General features: G+C 32.1%; 1 protein-coding gene across 17 annotated transcripts in view; it reads left to right on the top strand.

Moving 5' to 3' along the window:
* The window catches only part of LOC101494797 (protein arginine N-methyltransferase 1.5-like), a 27300-nt gene extending 16761 nt beyond the window's left edge, over positions 1-10539 (top strand). For 15 of the 17 annotated variants that reach the window (XM_073367670.1, XM_012715253.3, XM_027334001.2 and 12 more), the window contains 12 exons: positions 1151-1219; positions 1775-1843; positions 1964-2017; positions 2094-2168; positions 2897-2989; positions 3073-3176; positions 4990-5038; positions 5114-5200; positions 5602-5707; positions 6900-6987; positions 7686-7779; positions 8213-8599. In XM_073367670.1, the coding sequence (XP_073223771.1) occupies positions 1151-1219; positions 1775-1843; positions 1964-2017; positions 2094-2168; positions 2897-2989; positions 3073-3176; positions 4990-5038; positions 5114-5200; positions 5602-5707; positions 6900-6987; positions 7686-7779; positions 8213-8296 (972 nt within the window). In that variant the 3' untranslated portion in view covers positions 8297-8599. Of the gene's footprint in view, positions 1-1150; positions 1220-1774; positions 1844-1963; positions 2018-2093; positions 2169-2896; positions 2990-3072; positions 3177-4989; positions 5039-5113; positions 5201-5601; positions 5708-6899; positions 6988-7685; positions 7780-8212; positions 8600-9688 lie in introns of those variants that run through there. The other 2 variants (XR_012162739.1, XM_004498551.4) reach the window with 2 other exon arrangements.
* The last annotated feature ends 63 nt before the right edge of the window (positions 10540-10602 follow it).

The following is a 10602-nucleotide window of genomic DNA, read 5'->3' as shown; positions in this document are numbered from 1 at the left end:
GATTCGATGAACAGTACTGTGCGATGAACAATGGACTGATTTACTGGGGAAAAAAAAAATGAACGAAAAGCGACAAGCGACAAAGAAAGGGTAAACCGGAATTGAGACACGGTTTACCGAAAAAAATCTCACCGAAGGACAGTGGGTCCCAGAGTAATCACGGTATAGGGTTGTCTCTCTTAATAGGCTCTAGATACCATGTTGAATAAGAGAAAATGAGAGAGACATATGGTGAAACCGTGTGTCTGAACTACACAACGGAGTCTGTTTTATATAGGCTCAAGGCAATAAATACAAAAATAAATATGGGAGATATTATCCCTATTTACATGATATGTAATAAATATAAATATATTTTCAATAGTCTGCAATAAACTTATTCAGTATAACTTCACCTAGAGTACTTTTATAATTTAAGCCTATTATATTTTCAATAATAACTTCACCAAGAATTCACAATTCTTAAATTATAAGCAGGTATATTTATACCTATTATGTTTTTTTGTATGTTTTCAACATGTTACCAATACATAGAAAAAGTTAAACATATTCTGATTTTTGTGTATTAAACATGCCAAAAAATACACAAAAATGTTATCTATAATAAATCATTTAATTTAATAAAGTTTATTAATGTATCTTTAATATATTATGTTTTTTTATTAACTCAGTCTCATGTTATTACTGAATATCAATGTAGGAAGATATAAGACAACAATAGCCTTAAGAAAATACCAACAGCATAAAAACTCTAACAATATTATAAATTTATTATGTTTCATTATTAATAAAATTGTATTTCTTTAAATAATATTTATATATTTAAACAATAATAACTTCTATACAGTTGTTTAAAAGTAACATATAAAGTGTACAGTTTTAAGGGCTAATCTTACAAAGTATGGCATTATATATCTGTTTTTAATGCAACAACGTCAATTAACCTTCCTCATTGTTAAAGCATCACAGTTCATAGGTACATTTTCATTGGGAGCTTTACAATGTATGACATTATGTATCCAAATTTGGTTTATAACTTTCTTTTTGGGTACATTTTTTTAATGCAACATGTTCTCGCATGTCCTAGTTTCGTACACATGTCTTAGAATTTGGTATATCACTGATTTGAAATTTTACAATTCTTATGCAGCCTTCAAGGAATTATTCACATGCGATAAGCTATGACGATCATGAGAAAGATTTAGTGAAATATCTTCATGTATGGCAGTATCAATCATCATTTTCTTTATCTTGTCGTTTGTTTGTATGTTGTATCCAACCCAAAAACAGAACTATGAAATTGTTATAAATTCCTAGTTGATTCGTATGTATACATAGGTTAACTGGATGTAACCCTTTGATGTTCAGCAATTGAGTTGCTTGGAGTGCTTAATGAAACATTGACTTGAGCCTCTGTTTTTTGTACTCACTTGCTAGTAGGGATCTTCTCCATTTCTCAAAAGAAATGGAAAGTTCCATCACTATAGTTGTGTATATATTGACACACATTTCTAGAACATGACCTATATTAAGTATTTTTATAACTGTATTCACAAAACTATAGTAATGGAGATTTTTTCATATGTTGTGGGTGTTCTATATTCTTTATGGTGAAGTTTTATTTATTTTTTTCCAATTTATGCATGCTTTGTACATGACATTTTTATTTTGTAGCCAGTGGATTAGAAACATGTCCTAGGTAAAAAATATATGAAAAAGGTTGTGGCCTTTCTGTGTGCATTTGCAATCTAACCAGTAGCTTTCTTTATGCTAGTACGAGATAGCAATTAGTAGAGCATTGCTGGAGAGGGTTCCCGATGAAAGGGCGTCTGTGATCGCCACGGTAAAATATGTTTCTTGCAATTTGTTTTGACACATTGTGTGTGTTTGCTTATGATAATATATGCCACTCCAGATGCTGTGTAGCTCTGAAAGTTATTTTGTTGTTCTTGTGGCATGAAAGGTATTGGTGGTGGTTGGTGCAGGGCGTGGACGTCTTGTACATGCATCGTTAAAGGTGGGATCTTATACCAGAATATGTGGCAAATGTTGATTTGGGTAATGTCTTATTCTTTTGGAATGATATTTTTCAGGCAGCTGAAAGAACTGGGCGGAAGCTAAGAGTTTATGCCGTGGAGAAGAATCCACAAACAGTCATTGCACTTGATGTTAGTTGTTCTATTGTTTATGGTGATTCCATGAACTTATATGTCAACATAATTAAGCGAGTTACATTTAAAAAAGTAGCCAAATTCAATTTATTTCTATTTTTTTAAAATGGCCTAATCTTCATTTTGTTTATAAGAAGCAATATATAGGTGTAATCTTACAACTTGATTTTTTTTAGGGTTAATAAGTTTTTTATTTATTTATCACTATAAAATTGGCTGATTTTGATTTTAGTCTCTCTAAAAAAATTATTCATTCTTAGTCCCTAGATTTAACAAAATTAGTGTGGTTTAGTCCTTGTTAAGTACTATAAGCACACAAATCTTGTATTCTCTATGTATTAAAAATGAATAGAAACTTTGTAGGGACAAAAATCCAAGTTTATAAATATAACATTTTCAGTGGAATATTTTTTGTGATAGGGTAGTCCATATTCACCGAATAGAACTACTGGTACTTTTTAGACATTATATTTAGCTTTTGTTTCGAAAGCGTAGGGGGTTGATGTTATGTCACAGTTTACGTTTTTGCATTGTTAAAGAAGTCTCGCCTCGACATTTTTATGTTGTTAAGCTGCTTTTTGTTTAAGTGACTGGTTACACAAATTATTTGATTTTCTTCCCCGTTGTTGAAAATTTTCTCTGACTAAACAATATTTTTGAAAAAAAATAAGGATTCAATCTTTTGAATAATCACTGGCTTGACCATTTTTAATTTGTTGGAACAGGAATTAATTCGGGCAAACAACTGGGATAATACGGTTTCCGTAGTCTCAAGTGACGTGCGTGACTGGAGTGCCCCTGAAAGAGCTGACATATTGGTATATTTGTACTGGCTGACTGTTAGTATCACTTGCTTAAAGTTATTCTTTATATTGTCTGACTGTTGTTATCTTGAATTTAGGTTAGTGATTTTTTAGGCTCTTTTGGTGACAATGAGCTGTCTCCTGAAAGCCTAGATGCTGCCCAAAGGTTTCTAGAGAAAGATGGAATTTCAATACCATCTTCGTATGTAAATTCTTTTCAATTCATAAGTTTTTTGTTTATCTTTGTTAACAGGTTTTCTAATTTTTGCTTGGTTTTTTATTTTATTTTTTAGTATACATACAGACAACCTTTTGTTAGGTCACCATAATTTAACATGAACTATTTTATCTGAATGTAACAAGAACCACCCAACCTTCTCTCACTAAAATTCTATTATCTCCACTTGATTCTATTGCTCTTAATTTTTCTCGCTTTCTTCAAGTCACTAAGTTTGTATAACCATTTTGAATAATATTGAAGTATCCTTTGATTATTTTCTTTAACTGCATTGACATGAATTTCTGAAGTACACAATTGGCAAGTCACTAAGTTTGTATAACCATTTTGAATAATATTGAAGTATCCTTTGATTATTTTCTTTAACTGCATTGACATGAATTTCTGAAGTACACAATTGGCATCAAGAGCATAGAATTTGGATAGATGTCTAACATTTTTTCCCCTTAACACCTTTGGATAGACTGTGTCAGGATTATAGAATTGCCTAGTTTCACTTCAATTTGTTAGATACAGCCTAATGTTTCTAGGAGCCATTGCATCATGTAATTAGAATTAGTTGGATTTATTATTTACTGGGGCTCATCCAGATGAACGTTAGTGTTTATGTCAATTTAATAGTTTTGGTAAATATTTGGATAGTTATGTTTGTGAATCTGTGATTCGGAAAGGAGAAAAGAAAAAGCTGTAAGTTAGAGAAACTCGAGTTTTATTATTAAAAAGTGTACAAGACAATAAAGATTGACTGACATATTACTCGTTCATTCATGGAAAGACTTGTATGCATTGGCATTTATTTTTCTAGTATTTTCTAACTATTACTTGTTCACGCTAGTACATTTTGAGATTTGACTCTTCTAAAGTGAGAAATTAGTAAAGTGACTAAATTTGATGTTGTAATTAACTAAACATGATTGGTGATACATGTGCATATAATATCAACCATTGATGTGTATATCAACTGTTGATATTACTCATTTTATTCGCTAAAGTGAATTGTTCACTGTTTAGAGGAGCCTAATCCTACATTTTGGTAGATGAGTGAATCTCAAGAAAATTCTTTAGGATATTTCTAGCTTGTTGCTTTCTAGATTTTAGGATGGAAGTCAGGCCATGAGCGATGGGATTTAGAATCTGAACATACGTGGGTGCTTGTTCATTTATACCTGTACAGTAAAGATGACTAAGGTGCAATACAATTGGAAAGCAGTTTGAGTCATTTTAGAGGAGCATCTGAGGAGGCTAAGTATGATATCTCCTCCTAAGAATGTAATATCGGCAAATATGTGTAAGCGATTTGTTGGAGCAGAGTAACCATGAAAAGAAAAGAAAAGGCTGGAGTTCTATTATGAAATAGTCTACAAGACTAGATAGATCGTCATATTACTTACTGAAAAACTAAACAATATGAATTGATTGTATGAAAAATGGTGAAATCAAGCCAACCACTAAATTATGTTTTAATTTTAATTTGCTTTGACTTTTTTTGCTTTAAGAAAAACAAACTCTCCCTCTGTGTATTCATGCCAATTTGTGTTTTAAAGTTTTCGTACTATGTAGCAACTCTATTGCTCACCTGTGAGTATGGCCTATTTAAGATTTTTGCTACATCCAGAGAGTTCTTAATTTGGTAGATGAATAAATCATCGTAGAGTTCTACTGGGCATTTCTGCTAGCAGCGTTAAAGATATTTCAATGGAAAAATCTATTTAGCTACCGTGTAGATACTAGAAAAATTTGCAGCATATTTGAGACTTTAATTATGAATAACTTACAGGTACACAAGTTTCCTCCAACCATTGACAGCTCCAAAGTTATATCAAGAAGTATATCTCTAGTTCGCCGTCTATCAAATTTGCATTGCAAATTTAGTAGTTAACTAGCTTGTGGTTATATTTCAGGCTAAGGCACGTAAAGATATTTTACACTCAGAATCTGCTTGTCTTGTGAATTTACACAATGTGGCACGGCTTACGCCTTCGCAGCAGGTTTTCCTTCAATCTACCTACTCTGCTATTTTATATGCTTATTAGAAGATATAAAATTATCATATAAAACTTGATATAATCTTAAAACATGTTAGATTATTTCTTATGATTAGTTTTCATATTTCTTAGTTATTATCACAATTTCTTTCCCATTTGATCAAAATTAGGAGTCTAGTTCTAGTATAAATAAGGAGTAGTGCTTAATCTTTTGTATCATCAAACATATTAAACCATTATCATAATTCAAAGTCTTCTATCTTTATCTGAGACCCTATATAACTTCAATAATGCTGTGTGATCTTCGTGATTTTTTAGTGTTTCTGTTAAATTTAAATAGCTTCAGAAAGTTGAGATTAAATTGCTTCTGCTGAATTTGTTTGGGTTTGATTTGACTTGCTTAGGTTTTTACCTTCAGTCATCCAAAATGCTCTGATAATCAAAGCAACCAGCGGTATCAGAAGTTGGAATTTAGAATACCTACTGACACTGGGTCAGCAATGGTTCATGGTATGTAGGTCTTTTTTATTCTACTCTTAAAATCATGCAATTTCTAAACTCCAATCTTTTCTTAATCTGTTTGCACTTTCACAATCAAGTTAAAGAAGGTTATTGATGCTGTCAGTGAAGCAGAAATGATACATACTGATGTTGTCCATGTTTGAGATCTATGAAGACCTTGGGGTCTATTGTTTCACGGGAAAGTGAAAACTTTAAACTATACGATCTTTTGTTTAAATTTGGATATAAAGGATAAAGTGTGAAGGTAAATTATGCTGCGCACAATACTTTTAAGATAGAGGTACAAGTGGATGGAAATATATTTGAGGTGTTTTGTTCCCTGGAAATATATCTTTTGAGTAACCTTTTTTAAGTCAGTAAAACTGGATTGTTTGGGATGGTAGAACTACGAATTCAGCAATATGATGAAAAAGGTTTTTATTTATTATTAGAAGATTAGTATAAAGCATTTTGTGGTTTTCTTGTTGTAGTACATTAGTTTGGAGTGAATATTGGCACTTTGATGAGATTGGTACTTTCCCTTGAGATGTGATGGCCATGGGTTTTAAAAACAGAAACTGCCTCTTGGTCACTTTTTCGGATTGCAATATAGCCTTTGCTGGTTTAATATTTTGTTCCCTTTCCCTTAATAAACAATAAATGACACAATCTCAATATGTGGTTTAAAATGTCGAACTGATAAAACAACGGGAACTCTTTGAATTTGGGTTGGGTCTACCTCTAGATACAAAAGATCTCCCGACAAGGACAAGTAATATTGTAGCAGAGATGAAGAGTAGGAGAGAGACGCAGGACAGTGGCTATTGGCAGGTAATGCAAGATGAAGAAGAGTTCGAGGTGCTCTTGCTAGCCACGTTCTAGATGTGTTAGTGCTTAGTGTGTAGATCTTTTTCGAGAAGGAGAAAGGTTTTTATGTTTGTTAGTTTCAGGTTCTGGTTAATTTTTTCATGCTATTGAATTCTTTTCATGGGAATTGAGTAATAATAAGTAAAAGAAAGTTTAAGGATAGCAGTAATAATCCGTACCATTGAGTGCTTTTTTTTAACCTTCCAGATTATATCTATCAGTTTCTCTATGTTGTGTAGTGCTGTTTTTAAGGATGTCATCTGTACATTTAGCCGTTTGTGAGAAATTTTCATCTTGTAAACATTTTGATGCTGATCTTTTGTGCACTTTGTAGGGTTTGCTGGATATTTCAATGCGACTCTATATAAGAGTGTGTTATTTGGAACTGAACCTTCAACCATGACGCCAAATTTGAACACTTGGTATTGATCATTGTTTACCCTCTTTATTGATTTACTAGTTTGGGTTAAAAGTGGAAATTTTATTAATGTCACAAAAGAGAAAGCACACGATCAGAGGATAAGATAAGTCCCAAATAAGTATGCACCAACCAAATAAGTCCCTTCTCAGCCCCGCCAATTGCACCACATGAACATATATCACAAACTTGGGGATGTAGATCTTTGAAAATAAACTGCCCTAAGAAACTTGAGTATTGATACTTATTACATTTTAATAAAAATATTCCCGTTGAATTTGATAGAGGCATTTGTTGTTACTGGGTTATGCAAATCAAATTCAACCATAAATAGAGGCAAAAACATATTCTGATTGTTGGCAATATATTCAAATTCAACATATAGTAGATAAAGTTAAATATATTAGAGGATAAAATGGAACAAATATATTAATTAAAAATACATTATGGCCTCAGTATATTATTTTGCAAGACGATGTATTTCAGGATTCTGGATATGTTGGCCTGTTCAATTTAAAGCAAGTAAATTGTAGGTCAATGGTCTGTCCTCATACTCCCTTTTCATTGTAAATAAATTTCTTTTTAAAATGAAAGTAGAGCAATATATAAATATACGATGTTCAAGTATTTAAATCATAAATTAAGTGGAACTAACTCTGTTACTAGTCAACCCTACAATTTTATCTTTTGGGTTTTATGCAGGCTTCCCATGTTTTTCCCGTTACGGACGCCAATTTGTGTGCATCGCGGCTCTATTCTAGAAGTTCATTTCTGGCGCTGTGTTGATTCTAGAAAGGTGGTCTCTTGGGTCTTTTTATTAGGGAACTCAAGGAATCAAAAATGAAAGTGTTATATTGAAAATAATAAGTTTTAAAACTATAAAAAATTGAAAACACGACTCAATACATTTTTAATTGAAATTTCTCTATTTGGTTTTTAACAAGTGGAAGCACTTGTTAGCATTATGTCTTTTTTTTTTTATTAGCCAAAGTTTGTCGTTGGTAATAGTTAGAAAGTTGGTGGGTGGGGATTGCACCGAACACCTTATATCTATCTCCCAACTCTTAAGTCCCTCACCCAATATTGGCAAGCCACCTTATAACTCCTTAGGAAGGTTTGGTTTTTGTATCACATAATTTCCTGCATTTATCTTATATCTCTTCATCGTTGCATTTTTTTTTTTCATTTTCATGTTATTGATTTGGATTCCTTCATGAAATCTGAAACAGGTCTGGTATGAGTGGTGTGTTACATCTCCTTCTTCATCTCCAATTCACAATTGTAATGGTCGCTCATGCTGGATGGATCTTTAATATAACGCAAATGACATTTCAAAAACGAAGCCATTTAGTCCTCATACTAACTACATACTGACTTTTTGGGAAGTCGTGTCTCACCAGTAAGCTTAATATCAAATCATTTTTAGAAGTCAGGTACAAAAAGATGATTGAGATGATTTATCGGTTTACCATCCTACTGTATCATTGAGTATAGATTCTTGGAAATTTGACGCATACAATTGGAATTCTCAATCTAGAACGGTTTGTATAACATTTTTTCAGTTGGCTTATTAATTATTTTTTGGACTAAAGACCCAATTTAAGGTCGGTTCCTTACTTGAAAACTTTTCTTGGGAATTTGTTCAATGAGAAAAAAAAAGTTATTGCAAAAATAAAGTTTAAATAAATGAAAGAGTAGTGTAAAAAGAACAATTTTAAATGTTTTAGAATTAGTCAATTTTTACTTTTTTGTTCAATATCACAAAGGTGGAACTTTTTTTACTATTTGAGACTGGATATAATATCATGTTGAGCATATTAATTGTCTAGTTGTGTGACCCATTTAGATTAAAATTACTAAAACAAATACCATTCATTGCCAAAATACTCTAGTGAAATATAAATAAACTTAACACTTTCTAGAATGATATATATATAAATATCAATAATTTTTCTATTAGTTAATAACATATGTTTAAAACTCTTTTTTTTTTTTTTTTTTCACTTTTGCTTTCCACACCTCTCATTTTGCTTTCCACACTCTTCAATTTTTAAAAAAAACTAAAATACCTAAAATATTCTTCCCTCTATATTCACTTAACCTCATCATTTCTATCTTCATCAACTTCATCTTCATTAACCTAACATCTTCAATCTTCTTCAATCATCTTCAATCTTCTTCAATAATCTTGAATCATCTTCACATTGTAGTTAAAGTCACTCAACTAGATATGTATGTTGTTTTGTTTTTTAGTTTACTTTTTTTCTTTCAAAATCTGGGTTTTGTACGTGAACTCAGTTTACGTACATGTACATGAACTGAATTCATGTACGTGATAAACTTAAGAAAAACCAGATGTTATATGATTTAAGTTTACGTAGCTGTACGTGATTTAATTTTGCGTACAAAAATGGAGTTTAGGAATTCACATAAGATACGTGAACTGAAATGACGTCTGTGTACGAGAACTCAATTCACGTATCACCTACGTGAATTGAATTCAAGTAAACGTATGTGAGTCTTACGTGAACTTAGTTCACGTATGTTTACTTGAATTCAATTCACGTAGGTGATACGTGAATTGAGTTCCTGTACATGTACATGAATTCAGTTCACGTAAGACTCAAAATTATGAATTTTTTTTATTTTTTGGGGTTTAGGATATAGAGTTTTTTATGTTATATTAATGTTATTTTTGGATGCAGTTAAATGGATCAAGGGGGAGACAACAATGATGAAATGTATGAAGGTTTAGAACCTGATTTTGAGGAAATATATGATGATTTGAATCATGATTTTGAAGAAACGTATGATGATTTGGAACCTAATTTTGACGCTATGAATGACAAAGTTGAACCTGTTATGATTGATTTAACTGGTGTGTTTACCACCGGCATGATGTTTGATACACGAGATGATTTATTGAAATGGGTTAGAAATGTTGGAAGGGAAAATGGAATTGTCCTTGTCATTTTTAGATTTGAAACTGCGATAACACGACAAAGAACAAAGACAAAATTAATTCTTGGTTGTGAAAGAAGCGGTAAATATAGACCTTGGAAGAATCCTAAACTTATGAGGAGTACTTGAACTAGAAAATGTGAATGTCCATTTAGATTGAGAGGAACACAATCAAGTGTTGGTGAGGGGATGATATCTCCATGTAATATATGGATAATTGGATGACACTTCCAGAAGTGGGATATATGATTGCTTTGAAAAAATATTCAACTATTCATTTTAACAGGTTTATTTAAAGTCAAATTCCCCTATACCACCAGCAAGTAATTTGTGGAAAAAATATTGCACTCAAAAAGCACATTACACAACTATTAAAAATTTGTGGAACAAAACACATTACACAACTATTAGAAATTTAATTTGATTCAGAAAATTACCACACCGTCTCATAGTCGTGTCGCTATGTGATCCCCATATGTCCTTAGGACAAACCTGTGAACCGGACCACCAGGATATCTGTTATCTGCTTCCTCTTGTTGGGCCTCTTCTGGTTGGACCTCTTCTGATTGGGCTTCTCGGTTGCGCCTCTTCTGCTTGTTGCTTCTGTAATCGTCGTTGTTCACACTTAGCACGATGAGCCCGTGCATAAGTGGTTGGT

Source organism: Cicer arietinum, chromosome 4 (assembly GCF_000331145.2).
Source record: "Cicer arietinum cultivar CDC Frontier isolate Library 1 chromosome 4, Cicar.CDCFrontier_v2.0, whole genome shotgun sequence".
Lineage (NCBI taxonomy): Eukaryota > Viridiplantae > Streptophyta > Magnoliopsida > Fabales > Fabaceae > Cicer > Cicer arietinum.
Note: the sequence above shows the minus strand (reverse complement) of the source record. Positions and strands in the feature narration are given on the sequence as shown.